We start from the raw sequence: 22,411 nt of genomic DNA, 5'->3' as shown, positions 1-22,411 counted from the left end.
GTTTTTTACTATTTACATAAAAAGTTGTTAAACACATTGTATGGCTACATAAAAACATTGGAAGGACATCAGTATTAAAAAACAATCCTCATGGTATTTATAAAGGTAAATGCAATAGACAGTTAACTTGTTGATTAATAAAAACTGAAAATGGGGGCATCTTACATGACCCCCTGTAGCTGGTGAGGTTTTATCGACTTACATTACCTCTGATCTGTGCTGGAGTCTAGGGCTAACTGCTAGAAAGATGGTATGAAAAATCAGTTAGTACCCGTCAATGTCAAGTGGAATGAGGTAGTAGGAGCAAAAGTCATTGTGCTTAAGTTTGTGAATAGGCCGTTTTTAGTGAAGAATTGTGTTTTGTGTGTAGTAGGATTAATAGCAATTTTTGGTATTTTAAAAAAAGGTGGGAGAATGTAAAACAATGAGTGACTGTGATGTAAAATAAATTTGGTATACCAGGGTAAGACAAAATTTAAGTTAGGTAGTTGAAATTCATAAATCATTTTAAAGGCGATAAAAAGAATGAATAAAAAAAAAAAGAAATAAAAGAAAAAGAAATAGGAGATGAATGTAAAGATGTAAGCTGGGGATACTGAAACTGATTGTGATAAGAGATCGATAGATGTAAAGTGAGTATTTATAAGAAAACCTGTGTGATTAGTTAAGATGGTAGTTATTGGAGAGGATGGGAAATTGGATATTGGAAAAAGGGGATGTTAGTGTATTAATGGTGACAAGAATAGAGTTAAGTATGGAGAATTATATAGGGTGATATTAAGCTATGGGAAAATAGAAAGAAATGTAGAAGTAAGTAAAACTGGATGTGTAGTTAAAAGAAAGAAAGTTAGATCAGGAGAATAATTGTCGATGAAGTGAGACGAAGTCTCTGTTGATGCTGGTGTGACGATTAACACAATTGGGACTATTTTTCTTTTCCTTGACTATCTCCAAATCCTCAAAAAGGTCAAGTCTGAGATAATCTCTACCTGGGATGTTATGAAGAAGAGAAATCTCATCTGGTACCTTGATTATGTCAAAAGATAATAAAGGCCTTGTTTAAATTATTTTTGTGCGCTAGCAGTAACATTCTTTATTTTTATTAATTTAAAATATTTTTTTAAATAAACATAATTGACACTTATACTGTTATATAACATATTTTACTAAATTGTTTAGCAACCTGTTAAAAAAAAAAGGAGTTTAGGATCATACAAGTTAAATATTACAAAATAAAAAATAGAAAGTGTAGTTTTCTGAAAAATGTACTAATAGTGACACTGCGACTTTATTCTCTGCACCCTTCACTTCATGGGCGCCCATAGGGGGGGGCAAGAGGGGGCAGTTGGCACTCCCTATCATTAGTAATATTATTTAAAAAATCAGTATGTTTGTAAGTATATTAAAAAAAAAAAAATACATTATTTACGCATATTGTGGCGAGAAACTTGCAACAATACCTCAAAACAGCAAACAACCGGAAACTAATCTAGCGAAATACCGAGAAATGCGGTAGGTACTTCCTTAACAATGCCTCGAATGTAGATACCTACCATAATAATATTGTACAATGCAAAGAGGGATTTTGAGATGTCGTAGGTATCAAGCCTTAATTGGTAGAAAGTGTACCTGTACCAACAATTTTAAACTTTATTTCGTCCCATGTCAAATGCAAAATTTACTCTCACAAAAAAATATCCGCTTAATAAATGCTACACGTTTTTACTTGTTTGACTTAAATATTTGGTATAGTGGCCTAGTAAATTTTATTGAAATCAAAAATGTTTTAGAAACAATAATAGCAGATAACAAATTTAATTGCTCAACAAGATCAAGAGCACAGCATCTTTCATGTGCCACATCTGATTCCACTTTTATAATTTCCCTAAATTTGATTTCCAAATATTCTTCTTTCTTAGAACCCATAGTAAACATTTTACAAACTAAATTAATAGATATGCTGGCAGTTAAAAATCATATACAGTTATTTCTTGATATGATAACAAAGCACAGACAAGAAGCGGAAACAACTTTTAAAACAATTTTTGAAAAGAGTACTAATGATGCCGAATCTCTAAGTATTACCCTTGAAAAACCACGAATCGCTCCTAGAAAGCAAACACAACGGTCAAACCATGCGGTTAATTCCGCTTTTAGAGTGTCATTATTTATTCCGTACCTAGATTCTTTAATTAGTTCTCTTGGTGTCAGATTTTCAGAAGACAATGATCCTGGTATGTTATTGTATAACTTGCATCCCAAAAACATAATAAAATTAACTAAAGAAGACCTCGCCAAAATAATAGAAATCATAAATAATTTATACAAAATTACTAATCTAAAAGAACAGACATCATTGTGGCTCTATTATTGGAAAAATCAAACCAATTTAGATGTAGAAGATATTTCAATGATAGAGCTACTAGACCATTGCTTATTTTACCCAGCTATAGCCCAAGCTATAGAAATTTCTCTGTGCCTTCCTCCCACTGCATGCACGATTGAAAGATCATTTTCAACTCTTCGAAGGGTTAAAACCTGGATTAGGTCCACTATAAGTGAACAAAAATTAGATGGACTATGTATGATGAGCGTTCATAGAAATAAAATAGAAAACAATCGAAATAATTTTATTAAAAAAGTAATAGATGAGTTTGGACAAAAGCCCAGAAACCTTCAGTTTTTATTTTCACAAGATACAGAGCACTAGCCTTCAATATCAAGTTTACTTTTTACGTTTTGTTGGGTTTAACATTTTACCATTTTAGATTCTATTGGGAAATTATTCGTTTAAATAAATTATAATACATAAAATACTAACTGAAAAAAAAATGTTAATTTTTTTATAATAAATTATAACAAATAAATTTTTAATTACATCTCTTCAATTGTTTACAACATAGTATAAATTTTTTATGTCAAATATAAGTAAGTTGGCACCCAGCGAAGTATTTGAAGATTGCACACATTTGTCTATTTATGCAATTTCAGCTAAGCATGGTAGTAGAAGAGTGTACTGTACACCCTACCCTAACCCTTTCAACGTAGTACAGTTTTGAATATTTGTTTTAATTTCCTAGTAAAAGAAATTGTTCAATTCAGATATTATGTTACTTACATATTATTTAAACTACACTATTGCTTGTGTTGCATTTCGTATCTCAGAGTACCTGCTTTTTTTATTACTATTTTTTAACATCCTTGCTTAAAATTGATTTTTTTATTCCTACATAAAAAATTTTGTATAATAAAATTTGTATGTATAAAGTCATACCATAAAATATGTTGTTAATAATTTTTTGTTTAAGATTACTTTTACTTTTCTGGTATTTCTTTACTGTTTGTAAATCATGTTTATATTTTTGCATTTTTGCAATGAGTTGACTTGCCCCCCCCCTGGATTTTGATATATGGGCGCTCATGCTTCACTTGTTATCTTATAGACAAAAAACGCATATTAAAGTTTTGTTAAATATTTTATAGTCATTTTTATAATCATTACTGTCGAAGGTGGTACAATAATCGACAAAACAACAAGAAGATTAAAAACATAAATTTGTGTTTATATTTGCAGCTAACACTATTTAAAGCTATTAATATGGGTGTCCCCTAGATTATTTTATTATTAAAATTAAAATTCAAACGAAATTTTTGTGATTTCACGCTTCTTAACGCTGTAGGTTTTCCGTCCAAACACCCATGCTGTACTTTCTAACATTAATACACTTATAACAGGAAAATTTCACCTTTATATTACGGCGTCTATGAATGATCCGCTTATAACTGTTAGCGTGTCATCGCTTACTAGGAAAGTGCATAGCGAAAAATTAAGGCCGTAGTGAAGAGAAGTTAAAAAAAGGATTGTTGTTTAACATTGATCGACTTTTTTAGTGACGCCACTGCCTTGGAATACGTTGCAACCAGAACATGTAACACTTTGAAAGATCTTTAGATCCCGGTAATACGATTACTTAGTTGTATTTGAAATGACGTGTGTGAGTTTTGTTAAAAATGTGAAAACTGTGATAAAATTCTTGGTAAGTAAAATGTATTAATATTATCATTAAAAATATAATAAACAATGGAATCATCTCAATGTTTTTACGTTTTTTCTTTAGACATTCGTAGTTTTCTTTGAAGATCTAAGTACAAGTTAAAAAAACCAAAAAATAAAATGAACTTTAACCCAATAACTGAAAGAATAGTATGTACATACTGACAACAATAAATCTATATGCACTAATAGCCCAGTCGTCAGAGATTTGACGTTTAAAAATCATACGAACAAGCTGAATTTTGCTTAGAATGTCAACTTTTGGGCCCCAAAAAGATACAAAAAAGTATAAAAGATAATTTTAAACAAAAATGAAAACTAGCACTTTTTGTTTAGAATGAACCGTTCTTTCAGAAACAATGATTGAAGCAACCAACGATTTTAAATGTAAGTTACGCGGGCGAAATCAATTTTTTAAATAAAACTTGTATCAACTCGACGGTAAAAATTCAATATCTTTTAATCAAAGTATCCTATGCTAGAGCTATATCCTATGCTATAAATTGCTAGAGCCTAATCTTCAAAAGCTATAACAAGAAATTTCGATTCTGAGTTTTGGCAATTAATATGAGGCATTTAAAATATGCCTAAAAAACGCTGAATTTAAAATTTAAACTTCTACGTTCCAAATTTTCTCACGTTGTAACGTTATAAACGTCACATCTTTGTTAATTTATATTTAAATAATATTTTTATTTTAATTTCTTGATTAATTTATTAATGCCTTTGCCTTCAGACTCGTTTTTAGTATTTTTTCTTCAAAAAGTATTTAGCACCCTCTGTCTTTCTTTTCTCTCTCTTTCTGTCCCATAAAATAAATATTTGCCCTCTCTCTTTCTGTCCGGTAAACTAAATATTCTGTTCTATGTTGACAGAAAAGCTAATTCCTTCATATAGGAACATCCTATGACATCTGTGCTAACTTCATGCAGTCCCTTCCTACTTTCTTCAATCACCTTTAATGGTGGGATTATTTTTTGTTTATAATTTAAATTTATAAAAAAAGGTAGGAATTATAATAAGCTTCATTTTATGGTCTGCAACATTCTCTTGGGTTTATTAGCTGCATTTATCGACCATATTTACGGTTTATTGGCTGTATTAATTGACCATATCATTTTACTGGCCGTATTATGAAAATTTATTGAATCTATTGGAGAACCTAACCACTTAATTGGGAGGCCACACATACATGGAATAACTGCAGCTCTCAGGAGGACCTAACCGTCTAATTGGGAGGCCACACAAGCAACCTATTGATGCCATCGTTGCCTTTAGTATCACCCTCACTATATTCATGGTTAAGCATTGGCAGGGTTGATTGTTTCCTGTTTTTAATAAATATGATTAGTTAAATATTGTTTTATTTTGGTTGATTGAGGTATTATTTTTATAATAGTACTTCATTTCTCTTTGGTAGTCTTATCGTTACAACGTCACGGGAGATGCTTTCACGAAGACAGCCTTAGGTGAAATTTGTAACTGAAGCTGTGTAGTTTTGCAAAATTTACTTTCACAATCGAAAAGAAGGAGTTTTAAACGCGTTATATCGTTTAGAATGTAAAATTTTAAATTCATCATTTTGATCGAAGTAATGCAAAACGAAACTGGAGATCAAAACAATGAAATAAAAAGAGGTATCGAAATTGCCACCTTCATAAAGATGAGGAAATTCTGCAACAGAGATATAAGCATCCCTCTACGATTAGATAGATAGATTAAGGGGCTACGTATTTAACACGCTATTATACGGTGTAGAGGCCTGGACTCTCAAACAGAACAACATAAAAAATATTGAAAGTTTCGAGATGTGATGCTACCGTCGAATGCTGAAGATAAGTTAGGTTGAAAGAGTCACAAACTTTGAAGTAATGCGAAGGATAGGAAAAAACCCAGAAATTTTGTCAACGATCAAACGAAGAAAACTTGAATATTTGGGTCACCTGATGAGAGGACATAAATACGCATTGCTTCAAAATATAATGCAAGGAAAAATAGAAGAAAAACGGAATCCAGGCCGTAGAAGAATGTCATGGTTGCGTAATTTGAGAGAGTGGTTTGGATGTACCAATAATGAACTCTTTAGGTCAGCTGTAAGCAAGGTCAGGATAGCCTTGATAATTTCCAATCTAAATAGGAGTGGCACAAGAAGAAGAAGAAGAAGAAACGCAAATCTTTCCCGCAAAATTCAGCTTGTTCAGTAGGATGTAGTTAGAAACGAATGTTCTTTAGTCTGGATCAGGTTTTCAGTGTGCCATAAAACAGGTATTTCCCTTTTCGTTTTTGATTTATTAGTTGATTTACTTAATTTTTAATAGTTTTATATACTTGCTAGTTATTCTGTGACTTGAACTTCAAGTACCTTTTCCCCATCTGATTATTATATTTGACTGTTTATTTTATTTCTGATGTCCATTTTTGTCGTCCTTACTTCTTTTGCTGTAAAAAAATAATTTTTGAGTGGGTTCCATTTGTTTTCTATCCCTAGAGCTCTACTTTTATTCAATTCAAACTGTTTTTTAAATTATTACTGGTGGTTTTTTTCGATTTCTGTCCCTTTTATTCTATAGTCTTTTATGTTTTTTTGATTATTTATTTTTCCTCCTCCTATTTGTATCATAGATATTATCACACCGATTCATCGCTGTCTATTTCTGCTTTTCTTATTAACTTTACATCTTGAATAGTCTTCCAAATTTCTCTATTGGTTATAAATGGATTTCTCACTTCTCGTGGGTACTTATTTGATATATTTTTGGATATAACATAATGACGGTATTAGATTTTTGTTTTGATACAGGGCAGCGACAGCCGCTTATACGTATTTCGACCTCTTGAGGTCTCCTCAGAGCGGTATTGCCACCGCTCTGCATGGAGTAATTCCTGTCACGCATATCGAATTTTAAACTACAAAAAAAGATTAGTGAGATACTTGCAAGAGCAGAGTATAGGGGACACTGTAAACCTTTGTTTCTGGATTTGGGTATTATGCCACTTTTTACTAATTTCAAATAAAAATAAAATTTAAACTTTAGAAGACAAAGTCCACCTTCCACTAGGCTCGAGAACATCGCCGTCATAATATTCATTTTTAGCGACCTCAAAAACTCCGAGTAATGACTTTCGACTTATTTCGAATGAAAATAACAGGACTCCAGGAGAAGAGGTCCATCCTGGGCACCAGGTAGTTCGAAGACCATCGTCGTTATCATATTCGTATTCAAAAACCTTGAAAACCTTCGAATAACAAAATTAAACTTATTTCTGTTGATATTTTCATATTGCAAATTTTTTATTTTCTTTGTGCCTACTGGAAATTAATTTTCCTTACGCACAAATTCCAATTTTCATTTTACCACCATGAATTTTGTACGCAAACTTTTATGACACTTTCCGGAAATCGAATGCAAAATGTTGCACAGCGATTTATCTTGCTGCGGAAAATTGGTAGATTTAGTGCTTTTTAGTGCTTAATGCTTTATTTCCTCGCCTAAATTTTTTCGTTTTTCGTTTCTTACCATTCAGTTCAAAATATTCTAAATTTCTTTTATCACTTCCAAATCGGCTGTTTAAATTTCCTTTATACTTAAAATCATTAAAAACTGTCACAAAGTCGTCTTTTATTATGGTAAAGCATTAATTTTTTCTATCAATTTATTTAGAAAACGAGTTATTGATGGATCTTATCAATTAAAACATCGTTAGTGTTAATGTTATTGACTATACGTTCCCATAACAATGACTGACTGATAGCATAATGATTATAATTTTAAAATTATTAAGGATTAGAGTTCAGTACTATCGTAAACATTGAACTGCGTTGAGCTATATTATTATTGTTAGACGCAAACATCGCGGAGTGCGTTGTGTGGTTATCAAGTATCATTGCGATAGGGTCAAGGAGCAGCAGTTTGTTCCATTGACGTACCGGTAAAGTGCATACATAATATCGTGTATTGTGTTTCTTACTTCCAACGTATACTTATTTCTTAGTTAAAATGAGTATTGTGAATGGAATAACATCTTTAATTAGACCAGCATTTTCGCTGGTAATGTCTATGGTAAATACTTCATTTATATAGATTTGCTAATAATTTCCTGTTTTTGTTTTAAATATAAAGAATAATGTATGTTTATAAAGTGCGTATACAACCTAACATACCTTAGGTAAATTTTTTCAATCAAACATCTCAGTTTCCCATGAAAAAATAAACACATTTGACGTGATGGTTTCTTAATTTCTCTGCTCTTGGAACGGACACTCAGGTTTTTTTCTAAAAACGAGTTAAAAAAAGTTTAAGATGTTCCCAATTGAGTATTTAATAATAAACAAACTTTAAAAAGTCAAATTTATTACAACTCAAGCAAGTTACACAGAAAAAAACAATAAACAATTCAAACAATTTAAAAATCTGCAAAGAAATAAAAATTATTTTTTTTAAATATAAACATTTTTTATGGAAAATGATATTTAGTAGAGTGTATTACCTTATTACGGCTCTCATTCTATCAGTTATACTTCGGAATAAGGCAGCAAAATCTGCTTGAGGGAATTGCTCCCATTCGTCACGAACTGCTTGCTCCAAATCATTCATGGTTTCAAACTCACCATGGTTACGTCGAATACTTTGGCAAATGGCCCTACACGATCTTCCATACATTGCTGATTATACCGTTGAGCGTTCAATTTGCCTCCTTGAATTGTAACAAGTTCTGTGTGAGCCTTTAGGGAAATGCCTGCTCACACCATTTTACCACCTCCACCAAATTGAACTCTCGGAGTAAAACAACATTGCTGATAACGTTTACCAGCTCTTCTCCATATCCTAGGCCGCCCATCTGGTGAGTATCTGTTAAATCTTGATTCATCCTTGAAAAGCACAGCACTCCAACTGTCAACACCCCAACTAAGATGTTCTCGAGTGAAGTGTAAACGTTGCTGGAACTTATCCATAACTTGACTTCTTGACTTCTTGACGTGGTTCTTCGTATACCTTGACCTGGACTCCTGGTGTATTTTTCTGTTTCCCGAAATCTTTGTATTGCATCAAACACTTCGAGAAATTCTTAAAGCATTTGCGATGTATCGAATGCTCTGCCCATCATCCTGTAAAGCAACAGCTTGTGCTAATTCTTCTGGTGTTATAATTTTTTTTAATGCAATTTTTCAACAGGAGGCAATACAAAAACCTACAGCCGAACTTATAATCAGGTACAGTACCACAAAAAACTTAAATTAATACTAAGCCACTATTTCACATTATTAACAAAACTTATGTGCAAAAGTGTTGTTCGCACAAAATATTTAAAAAGGTTCAGACAAGAAAAAAACGGTATCGATAATAAGTCTTAAAATACAATTCAAACAAATTAAACAAGTTTTGATTTAAACATCAACAAAACACAAAAAAAAATCTGAGTGTCCGGTTAATTTTGCACCCCAGTGTAGTTCCTGTTATAACGTGCCAAAGACGCTTCCATGTTTTAAGTTATTTAGTTTTTCTTTATCTTGCTAGTTTAAGAGACAACCCATATAGTCACTTATTCCTCTGCGATCATTTCTCAGGATACTATTTTTATGCATATACTATTTTGTATATTTCTACAGTAACAAAAAATTTCTATAACCCTAGATCTTTATTTTAAAATATTCTAATTTCAGCACACTGCCCGTAAAAGAGTACCGTTTTTCCCGACTATCTCGATCTGAATTCAATCTTTGCTGAATGCAATTCCCAAAACCGGTAGTTCAAGTTAGGTACTTTCTTTTGCCAATATGAATATACCTATATTTTCAATTCTGGTTAATTTATCGTCCAACCCCATAAGAAGAAAAATAGTAATTGGCGATCACTCATTACAACAAGTGAACCATTTCAAATACCTAGATTTCTCAGAAGAGTGAAAGATATACCTTTCTTTACTTTACTTTACCGTGTCAGGATATGCCAATCACATAATTTCGGCCCAGTATCTGGCTACATTGGATCCACCTTTTTTAGTAAGCCACAAATTTTCGAGACTACACATATGGGGATAGTTTCGACATGTAAGAAAATGTTTCATATTTTGTATATTATATATATTTCTTCTACTTCTTCAAAACATTTTCGTTGAGCGCATATTGCAAGATTGTCAGCATAGAGGAAGCGCTTGATTTCAGTCGGCGTACGTTGGTAGTTTGTATAATATATATGTATATATATATATATATATATATATATATATATATATATATATATATATTATTGAAAAGGATTGGTACTAAAACACTTCCCTGTGGGAGGCCGTCCTTTGGAACTCTCCACCTACTTATTTTGTCCTCCAAAGTGTTCTCCTTTTCGAAGCCCTCTTCAATGTGGTCTGTTAATACGAAGACCTAGCTGGTGTAAGATTTACTCAGTTTGAATCCTCCTTGTTGTGGAATAAGGTGTTTGTCAACATTTTTTCTATTCTGACCAGGATAAGTTCCTCGTGTTGTCTAAAAAAGTGACACAACAGGGAAAATAGATATCTACTGAAATTTTCTGAGCCCTCCCTTGGTTTTTTAACAAGGTTATTATTTTAGATTTTAGATCTTCATGATTTTGAATTTTCTTAGACTTTACAGTACGTATTACTAGTATAAAGCTGCAAGATCCAGTTTTCCAATTTTTTGACCTAGATGCTTTATTTGTTCACTTTATTAATTGCTATATATTTTCATTAGTTCTTTGGACTCACTGGACATCTCGGGAACATATTGTTATCTATATCCCCTCAGATAACTATTCTAGACATATTTTTTTATAAATTCTTTAAAATTTACACAATTTTCTGGTTTCGGTTCAAGATTTAGCAGCTTGAAATCTAGCATGTCTGCATACTTTTTCTTCATTGCCTTTTTGAAGTTAAATATCTATTTGAATGGGATAGCTTGTGGTCCATAATTGGAAAGATGTTTATACAAGTGGTATATTGTAGTGAATTTATTTAACTGCTATGTCTTTATTTAATTTATAATGTCTTTATTAATTTATTATATTGTTCTTATTCTAATTTATTAAAAAGCACGATAATTTATATAAGTTTATTAACCACTAATAATACATAATTTATTTTAGGCAAACGTAACAATTAAAATCGCGAGCGCGTCTTCAAAATTAACTAACTCTCTTCAATTAAAGTTCCGTTATTATATATGAAATCCTGTTATTCGAGAACAGCGGCGATCTCCCATCGAAGTAACCAGAAGCTCAGACCAGTCTCACTCGGCCTACCTGGAAACCTCTAGTCGGATGATTCATCATAATTTGGGTCTAGATCCTTTGCCGAAATTTCTACAACAAAAACAGAATTAGTCATAATATATTTACAGTTATTTTAGGCCATGATATTTATCGTAACAATATGAAAGTATTTCGTGTTCTTGCAGAATTCCGACACGTCATCTTTGGCTGTAGTGATACCCTCAATATTGATAAGTATGTCATATAAAGACATACCAACACTTATGGATCGAGATATATAGACGAAGACTTAAGAAAAAAGAGGAATGTTTATTGGAGTCATTTAGAACATAAAATAATAAAGAACAAAACAGAAAAAAAACATAAACAGAATGAATGAAAATGAACTGACTAACTAACACACCAAATATGGCCATTGAAAAGATGACGTGAAGTAAATATGATGGCAGAATAAATAAATATTGCTTAAAGCCTGTCATTAATCCGAAGAAAAATAAACTGTATAGACCCTTGATGTTGGGGTCTTACTTTGCCCTATTGATAACTTCCTGGGGTAATCACCCAGTGATAATTGATGCACAATTATAAACCGCATTTATAATCTAATGCGATGATGTTCCAATCTCATTAACGAATTAGAAATACACTCAGTTATCTTCATATATGAATAATTAATTGCAGTATTGGAGGTGAATTAGTAAACCAATACATCAGTATAAAGGTTGATATATCGAACTCAAGGTAGACTTGAAGTATAAAAAATAAATGCAATAAGGACATGCATGCGTTGTCCGTAGTGTTAGGGATTTTTAGTATCGTAACATTTTTAAAAGATTTAAAATGTTATTGAACTTTGGACCATGTTTTGTTGTTATCAAAAATTCCTTTACATTTTGATTTTATTGAGTTGGTTTGATTATTATATATTTTATTTTATAATATTATTTAGATAATGTATATTATTATTATATTTCATATACGATATATTAAAAAAAACTATACAATTTTAACTATTCGCCATTTGTGGTGGGAGGGCTGATCTTTCACTATCTACTCACTACTTTTTGTTTCTATCGTTTTCTTTCTTTCCATCCTTCATAACTACTAGTGTTAGGACAGATATAAGTGAGAGAGAGAGAGAGACCGAAATTTCATGTAAAAGTAGGATTGCATTAGGACTCAGTGCTTAGTCGTTACTTATTTTCATTAGTGTTGGATTAGATAACAGTAAAACTACAGGACAAGATTCCTTGGTACTTAATATATGACGATGTAGGTAGTATGTATTAGTGAAAAACAGTGAAAGCGATTTAGGACAAAAACGGGAATAGTGGAGACAGGTTCTTGAGAAAAAACTTTTAAAGCTTAATAATACAAAACGAGGTATTTGGAATGCTCTTTTAAAGATAGAGTTACTACAAATAAAATAATAACTTTGGACGGTAAAATTGTGAGAAAAAATAGTTTTAAGCTCCTAGAATTGGTATTACGGAGTAATGGGGAAATAGATGGAGATGCATACAGTAGAATTATGGTGGGATAGATGAACTGGAAGGGAGCGAATGGTGTATTGTGTGACAGAAAGGTTGCAATCAAATTGAAAAAAAAAATTATATAAATCTGCAATGAGACCAGCTGTGATGTACGCAACTGAATATTAGACGGTTAGAAAGAGGAACAACAAATGCATGTGGCGGAAATGAGTATGATTTGATGGATGAGTCAAGTGACAAAAAAGGTAAAAGCGAAGAGAATGATAACGATGTAGTTTTATCTTTATTTTAAATAGTTGACTTTTTTAAACAATCTTTTGAAAAACTGTTCGAAGTTGCGACTACTTGACACTCCCATCAACAATATTTAATTCTTTGGCACTGATATAATAGCATATTATATTTTACAAGCATGTTCATTAGTTGATCTCATCAGATGTCAGTATATTGGTTATTTATTGGAGTAAGGAGATTCTGAAGGAGTAGGTTTTGTTTCAGTATTAAAATATTAACATACCATCAAGAATCTTTTATTCTTTCTGTTACAATAATTAATAACTAAACTATGAAAACATACTCTGTACACAATTTTCATTATTTTTTCTATTTTTTGCAGATTGAACCAAGTGGAGAATTTATTCCCAAATCATCTTTAGGAATAAAGGTTTCTTCTACAAGGCTTAAACGTCCTATGTTTTTAACGAGTCACGTGTGGATGGACGAGAGAAGACAGACAGATGGTGCAGAAGGTTTTTGGAGGATTCATGATGGATTATACGATTTTACAAATTTTATCAATCAACATCCTGGAGGATCAGATTGGTTAAAACTAACGAAAGTGAGCATTTTGGTTTAGCAAAAACTAATAAGTGAATAACAACTTACAATGAACTAAAAACAAAAAACTAAACTATAAAATTGAAATTATTCCGAAAGATTAAAAATTTTAGAATGTTTTCGGTCCTATCAGAACATCAATAGTATCATCTTAAAAGTAGCTGAAACTAGCCGCATAACAAGGTCAAATAAAAGAGTATATGTTGAAAATATTAAATTTTTAACATGTTGTGACACGAGGTCGATGTTAGAGGATTTCACTTTGAGGGAACATAAAGATCTCGGTTCGAAAAAAGGACATTAGAGTACTACGGTTGATATCAGCGAACTGAAGTTATGATGATGGTCTGATAGGACAGAAATAGTTCCGAAATTTTTAATGCTATCGGATAATTCCCATTTTATAATAAAACATTTTTGACTTAAATTGGATTGAAATTGAATTACTTTTTATTGTTTTGTTAATATTGTAGTTGTAGTATTATGGTTATACATATATTAATCTTTTAGGGTACAGATATATCAGAAACTTTCGAGACTCATCACATATCTGAAATACCTGAAAAGATGATAGAAAAATATTTCGTAAAAAAAGCAACCACAAAAAGAAACGTGCCATTTACATTCAAAGATGACGGATTTTATAGAGTTTTAAAAATGGAGGCACGAAAAAAATTAAAAGACATTCCACGAAGCGGTTATTTAATCTCAGATTTTTATAGTGATCTACTTTTAGTGACGACTTTAGTTTTTTCATCGTTATCAGTAAGATATAATAGTTTTTTATTAATAACAGTAGCTGGAATATTGTTGAGTTTACTTACAGTTGCTGCCCATAACTATATTCATCGAAGGGATAATTTTCGGATGTATTATTTCCAGTTTTCGATGTTTCAAGTAAGGTTAGTATTTTTTAATTATGCTATTATTTATACTGTATAATACTGCAAAAGTGGCGATTTATTTCCCAACATAGTCCTCAGCTCCAATTTATTTAATCCGTCTGAAAAATACGTTTCTCGAAGTCCACAAAATATGCCTCTATGGCTACGGTGACCTCCTCATTCCACTTAAATTTCTCAAATAAAAAGAAGTCCCACGGGGCTAAATCTGAAGAATGCAGTGGATTGGGCAACAGGTATTGGTTTTTGGTGAATACTAATGGATTCATGTTTGGTAGAAAGTCAGGAAATAATGCAAAAACTCCTTCAGCTGCGCATAAACAGCATCAAACATTGCTCTGAAGTGATCTCACAGTTGCGCCTGTTATCCAAACTGAGCAAACGCAGCACCCATCGCACCGACAGCTTTCAAATGCCCAAAATTTCAAGCAGGACGCGGTCTTTTCAGATACCTACTGTCTCAGATATCTCGCACATCATTAGTCTGCATTGTAAACGTGGTAGCCGTTTTCCGGGTACCTGGGCGTACCACGTTGAAAGTCGATTAACCAATTTTTGGAGGTCACCACCGAAGTAGAATAGTCACCGTATATAGTTTCCAAGCGATCTTTGAGTTTGCTGTGGGTTTTTTCTTCTAAAAACAAGAATCGAATCATCAGCGCCTTTGACAGCGCCTTAGCCGTCTACGAGAATCTACTATACGATAGATAAAAAATTTGATTTGTGATAGCAGCGCCATTTAGCGGTGAGGCTAACTACTTATCGGAGCACACGCTCGTATTGTTTTACATTTGTTTTCTAAAATAAAAAAAGCTTTTTTTGACTATTTTTTTTGTGATTTTTTTGTATTTTTTTCAGTACTGATAATATTTTTTTTTATTTGCAACTGCATTTATCTTATGTATAATTTAATTACAAAACTTTTACTCCTCTATGAAAATTGTTCTAAAGCCAATATTTGCTGTGATATAGAGAAAAAACGATGAAAAATACTGAATTTTTAAAAAAATTTTAGTAGATTGTTTAATACAAAGTTAAGCCTATCTTTGAGAACTCACTTATAGTGAAATATACTTTCTACGCAATCTAAAACCTATACCTCCTGATCTATTACCCAATTTAAAATAATGTTCTAATTTGAGACTTATTATATCCCACATCACCAAAAGAAATGAATGAACTGATTAGAAAGAGTTTACCAAGGAAAGCACCTGGCCCAGACTAAATCACTAATACAACCCTGAAGTATCTTCCTTCGAAAGCAATTGTATATGTGACAAACATAACAAAAGCAATACTAAGAGACAGGCTCTTCCCAAACAGATGGAAGAAAGCCCATGTAATCATGATACCAAAACCAGGAACGAACCACATATTTCCGCAAAATTACAGGCCGATAAGCGTACTTCCAAATCAGTAAGATAGTAGATCGAGTCATTTAAACTAGACTTCTATCAGAGATAACCTTGCTTCCCATACAGATTAAGGTTTTTCCCAGAAGCACAATTCGGATTAAGAGCTCAACATTCCTGCAAACTACAAGTACTCAGACTCAGACAGAATATATAGCAGCTGGATTTAAAGTCAAGCAATGTTTAGGAGCAATAGAGTGTGACATGAAAGACTGACATACAAAATGAGAGATAATGGATATAGTGGAGCCATGACGAAATTCATGTCCTCGTACCCAGGCGAGCAGGAGAGTCCAGATAGGACCAGTTCTATCTGAACACGTAATCCCGGAAGCTGGGGTACCATAGGAGGTAGTCTGATCAGCCCTTCTGTATAGCATATACAGCAGACATTCCAAGAACACCCAGAACACTAATCACACTCCTACATGACAAGCACTTCGCTGTTAAGAGAGCCTCTATAGCGCATCAGAGCGCTATCGGACAGGAAGTGGTTGTTCTGGAGCATTGGGGCGGGGTAGAGTAATTCCTGGTTACACCGGTTAATCCCCCTCACTCCAATGAATTGTATTAATATAATGTCATACTTAGGTGTGTGCAATTTTCTCAGACTGAGTTAAACTATTGGTGGCGGGCACAAAAAATATTTTAATTGTTTTTGTGGTTATTCTACTTTATATAATAATATAAAAAAGTTTATTTATTATTTTTGTCTACTTACTTTATTTTTAGGGATTGGAGAATAAGCCACGTCCTCAGCCACCATCTGTATACGAACACGATTATTGATTTAGAAATATCTCAAACGGAACCCATGTTATCATTTTTGCCAATAAAAAAGTTTGTTGGAGGTTATATATCAGTATTATTATCACCAGTTATATGGTCGATAACATTTCCAGGATATTATCTTAGAAGGTAACTTAAAATATTTAGTAAATACTCATCGGTTTATAGAGGATTTCGATGCATTTCCAGATCCTCATCGCCTTGTGGATTTTCACATCCAACTGATACTTGGTCTTTATCTCTTCCATCAACCTAAACGAATTTACTCATAAAGTATTTCTTGGCAGCCTGCCAGTATCCGTTCTTTTAACGTATCAGTACCAAATCAGTACATATCTTTCTATATCATCAATTATTAAACCTTCTATCTTTACAATCTTTTTACTTCTTTGTTACATATTCTAACTCCATGGAAACGTTCTACCGATCCTCTTATCTGGATCATATCCAGTTTCTTTGGATGACTTCTTGTAGTTTCCAAGTTTCACATCCATTACTCCAGAACATTCCGTTTGGGCAATCTATAGAGCTCTTAGCTCACAAAATTCTTAATTTAATTTATTTTTTATCACCACGATGTCTAGTAAAATATGTACCTAAATATTTGTACTCTTCACATATTTTTATTTCTTCCTGTTTGCGCTAGAGTGATTTAGCGATTGCGCAGCAAGTGGGACGAGAGATCTCCTTAATTTTCTTAACCACAAAAAATTGACACATTGTTTTAATTAAATACGTTTATTAATAACTTAAGTACATAGTTATTATATAATGGTTAGGGTAGGACGCCTGTCGATACAAAAACAGCAATAATTAATATTGACCTTGCTTCTCATGCACATTTCGAATTTATACCTTAATATGTAGGTCATTTTTATACAAAATATTTGTGCGTAGTCATTAGATTTGTTGGTGTAATGAATAAGAATCGTGAGTGTGTAAATAATTAAAATAAACATTCAATTTTTATAATAAAGGACTTTTTTAAAAACTCTCCTTATTCCCGATGCAAGGAAAGCACGTGCATTCTCCACACTAATCACTACGCATTTATTTTAAGGTTTTTTTACCTTTAGCGATACTTAAATATGTAGTTTTATCTATAGTTCTGACGAATCTCGATTTCTCATGTTCCTCTTTTTACTTCCTTTTCATACATGTGCTCCATACTTTCCTTATCTCCGGACACAAGACTTAATTGGCCACAAATTACAGTATCTAGATTCAGGAAAAGAAAAATAATATTAAACTGGGATCTAGTAGAAAGAGACAAACTAGGGCAATATAAAGAGATATACAAAGACCTATTAAAAGAACAATTTACCGAAAAATTAGACAGTGATGATAAAGATATAGACGAAATAGACAACATACTTACAGCAACGATGATTACATCAGGAAAAGAAATAGCAAAAAAGGATCTAAAAAAGAACAACTATATATCAACAGAAACAAAGAATCTTATGGATAAAAGAAGGAAGCTGAACGAAGAAGGCAAAAGCAAATCTACAGAATATGTAGAAATCAATAAAACAATAAGCAGAATGATAAAAGAAAATAAGAGAAAAGAACAAGAAATAAAAAAAGAAGAAGTAATACAGAACAACAAAAATATGAAATGCTTAAGGCCGAAATTAGGTAAGTGTGAAATAAACAAAATAAAAGATGTAAACGGAGTAGAAACAAACATTAAAGATGACATCATAAATACAATCCACCATTTCTACTGGTGAATTATATAAAACAGAAAAGTAACCACCAGAAGAAATTCAAAACCAACATAAAAAATGTTAACTCAGAGCTACAGCCAGAAATAAGCAAATCAGAAATAAAGAAGGCATTGAAAGAAATGAAAAACAACAAATCGCCTGGAAAAGATGGAATAACTGCAGAGATGCTGAAATATGGTGGAAAAGTGGTAATTAATACTCTACATTCCCTTTTTAACAAGGTATTAAAAGAAAAAAGAATCCCAAACAAATGGAAGGAATCCGTAACCATTATCCTACACAAGAAAGGGGATAAAGCAGATATAAAAAACTATAACACTCCTCAATGTAATGTATAAACTCCTAACAAAAATTTTAACCAACAGATTGACGACAAAATTCGACGGATACCAGTCGAAAGAACAAGCTGGTTTTAGAAAGGGATTCAGCACAAGTGACCATTTACTAAGTATGAAAAAACTTATAGAACGAGCAAATGAATATCAAATTCCTCTATATATAGCGTTCATAGATTTTGAAAAGGCTTTCGACAGTGTCGAACATTGGGCAGTGAAAAGTTATTTGATTAACAGCAGAATTGACCAAAAATATACGAAACTAATAGCCAATATATATATACGGAAGCCAAAACAACAATTAAAGTATATGAAGGAACAAAATCAATACAAATAAATAGAGGCGTGAGACAGGGTGACACAATATCCCCGAAACTTTTCAATCAGGCTCTGGAAGATATTTTTAAAAGATTAGAATGGGAAGAAAAAGGTATAAAAATTTGTGGACAACGCTTGAACCATCTAAGGTACGCTGATGACATCGCATTGATAACCGATAAAAGAGAAGAATTATTTGAAATGATAAAAGAACTGGACGTAGAAGCTGGAAAGATAGGCCTTAATATGAATTACAGCAAGACCCAAATCATAACAAATACAGATGAAGACATCACAATAAGGATCGATCAAGATGAAATAGAACAAGTTCAGGATGATATATCTGGGTCAAACTATAAAACTTAACAAAGAAAACTAAACAGCATAGATAAAAAGACGAGTTAGACTGGCATGGCCGCATTTGGCAAACTAAGCTACATTTTTAAAAACAAAAGATATCCACAGCATCTTAAGACCAAAGTATACAATCAATGCGTACTCCCTATTCTCACTTATGGACATTTACAAAAGCAAACATGGACAAAATCATAAAAAGTCAAAGAGCAATGGAAAGACAAATGTTGCACATAAGACTAATGGATAAAAATAGAAACGAGTAGATAAGAGAGAAAACAAAAGTGAGGGATGTTAGACAAGAAGTTGCAAAATTGAATTGAGATTTGCCGGACACAATATAAGACAAAAAGAAGACTGATATAACAAAATTCTTATAAGTTGGAGACTGTGGAAATATAAACGAAGCAGAGGAAGGCCCCAAATTAGATGGGTAGATGATATCAAGAAGCACGTGGGCTCTAGGTGAATGACTGTAGCGACAGACAGAGAAGAATGGAAAAGGATTGGGGAGGCCTATGTCCAAAGATGGACCGAAGAAGGCTAATTTTATAGATAGATAGATTCAGGTATCGTTTAACTTTATTTGCGTTTCTCTATACTTTTTTTCCAGTTAACCCTTTGGTTATCATAATACTTTTTTATATGTGGTTTTCAGCTTTTATACTATATTCTGACCGATCATACAGATTTTGACAAATAAAAATATCTTAACAAACTGGAAAGTCACTTAGGGTAATATACATTGTAATGCCATTATATTGTCATTATTGCTTTAGATAATAGGGATATTCCAAATTGTCTTGGTGTTTAATATATGTTGACGAATTATTCTTAGTAACATAATTACACTGAGAAAATTATTATACCACAAACACCAGAAATTAAATCATGTGAATTAGTAGCATTTAATTTTCAGAATACTTCTTTCTCCATTGTGCAACTATGAAAGCGTTGCTTACACGGACCTAACTTATTTAATACTGCCAGCATTTATGACATTGACTGGAGGAGGTACTATAACTCAGACACTGATTATATGGGCTTTCATCATGTTGATGGGTTCTTTCTTCTTTACATTAATCGGACTACATGCAGCTCATCATCATCCAGATGTTTTTCATGACGGAGACACTCCCAGGTAAGATTTTTATATAAAAAATAATAAAATATTTTCAAAATATGCATTTTATGTTTTTTACGAACTTCCGTAAAAAGTAAATAAACTCAACCGCATATTATAATATTCAGAACGTAAAATAATTTCAATTATAAAATTTTTATTAATAAATCCTTTAAAAAAGGTCATCATCATCAACTAGCCTCTAACGTCCACTGCTGAACATAGGCCTCTCGCATGCGTTTCTACTTAGTCCGATTTTGCCGGTTTTTTACATACCGGCTTGTTAGCTTGTAAAATTGTACCGTGTACTTAAGCCTTTAGGGTTCGTAATAAACGAATGTTCAACTTCGCGAGATGTTCTTTTTACAGCATAATGACCACTTAAATGTTAATGTATAAAAATAATGCCTTAATTCTGTCTAGGAGTTGAATAATAATACAAATGTTTTAAATGGATTTAGAAAATTTGGAAATTGCATAATAGCACAGGTTTTATCACAGAAAATTACAATGGTATTACACAGGACTTTTCCAACCAGAAAACCTTTACCTAACAGTATTAACCAAGTTATTATCTGCTGTGTCATAAAAACTGTGCTGTCAACAATTTTCCAACGGAGTATAATATTTTAACATATATTTGCAGATCCTTACAGACCTACGACTGGGGCTTAAGTCAATTGGACGCCGTCATGGAAAGAAAAGAAATTACCGGTTCCGATTTTCTAGTCCTAACATCGTTCGGAGACCATTGTATGCACCACTTGTTTCCTACTCTAGATCATTCGTTGTTGAAACATTTATATCCGACTTTCGAAAAGGTTCTTAAACAATTCAATGAGAATGTGAGGCTTGTATCTCAAGCAGAGGCCTTCTCTGGTACTTTTCAACAGCTGATGAAGGTGGAACCTAATCCATTGCCTCCAGATCTACATAAGAACAGAATGTTTTTGTAAATGGTTATCTAATAAATGAATTTATGTGATATATATATTGTGTTTTCAATATTCTATGTAATTGGTTAAATTACAAAGTCTATGGCAAAAGTGACGCTAATATTGTGGTATATTTTGTGTAGAATTAATAAAATATCCAGTAGTTTTTAAATGTTTATTAACAATCACATTCTTACAATTATATTGATAAGTATAAAGTGTGTGTCTGATGACATTCTGACAATTAATGTAAACTCTAAAAGGTGCACTGAAAGCACAGAGATCAGATAACTGACCATCGAGCTTGATTTGCCAACACCCTTGTTTAGAGTCTAGCAAAGTGTATTATTAGTCATTCAAGAATTTTGGAAGGATGCCTTTAACCGGCTGTGTTATATAATAATAATACTGCGAACACTCACCAACCTATCTAGCAGGCGTGGTGTTTTAATGTAAATATACGGAAACCCATAAACCCCATAACTTTTTACGATAGTACATACAATGCCAGAAGTCTACTGTCCGAGGAGAGATTCACAGAAATGGAAACTGAAATGAATAAAATTAAATGGGATGTCATAGGTATCAGCGAAGTTAGAAAGACAGGTGAACCGTTGAAAAGACTGAAATCAGGGCATAAATTCTATCAGATTGGGTCTGAAACTACGTCAGTTGGAGGCATCGGTTTCTTTGCCTATAAAAACCACGCGCACAAGATAATAAACATTCAAAGTATATCATCTAGAGTGGCATATCTTATTCTGAAGCTGAACAGTAGGTATCAACTCAAAATTATCCAAGTATACTTTCCAACAACAGACTATACACTCGAAGAAATCGAAATATTTGATGACGATATATCTACTGAGCTTAATGAGTTTCGTACTCAATTCACAACTT

General features: G+C 32.4%; 1 protein-coding gene across 2 annotated transcripts; it reads left to right on the top strand.

Annotated features, from left to right (window-relative positions):
* Positions 1-3,791: 3,791 nt before the first annotated feature.
* On the top strand, positions 3,792-21,563 carry LOC140432867 (cytochrome b5-related protein-like). Of its 2 annotated transcripts, none has more exons than XM_072521017.1 (6): positions 3,792-4,037; positions 13,393-13,614; positions 14,124-14,515; positions 16,660-16,845; positions 20,373-20,594; positions 21,223-21,563. In XM_072521017.1, exons 1-6 carry the CDS (start codon positions 3,987-3,989, stop codon positions 21,530-21,532), a joined length of 1,383 nt encoding a protein of 460 aa, XP_072377118.1. In that variant the 5' UTR covers positions 3,792-3,986; the 3' UTR covers positions 21,533-21,563. The 2 variants fall into 2 exon arrangements, with proteins under 2 accessions (XP_072377118.1, XP_072377117.1); XM_072521016.1 differs by lacking the exon at positions 3,792-4,037 and adding an exon at positions 7,805-8,115.
* Positions 21,564-22,411: the final 848 nt, after the last annotated feature.

Source organism: Diabrotica undecimpunctata, chromosome 1 (assembly GCF_040954645.1).
Source record: "Diabrotica undecimpunctata isolate CICGRU chromosome 1, icDiaUnde3, whole genome shotgun sequence".
Lineage (NCBI taxonomy): Eukaryota > Metazoa > Arthropoda > Insecta > Coleoptera > Chrysomelidae > Diabrotica > Diabrotica undecimpunctata.
Note: the sequence above shows the minus strand (reverse complement) of the source record. Positions and strands in the feature narration are given on the sequence as shown.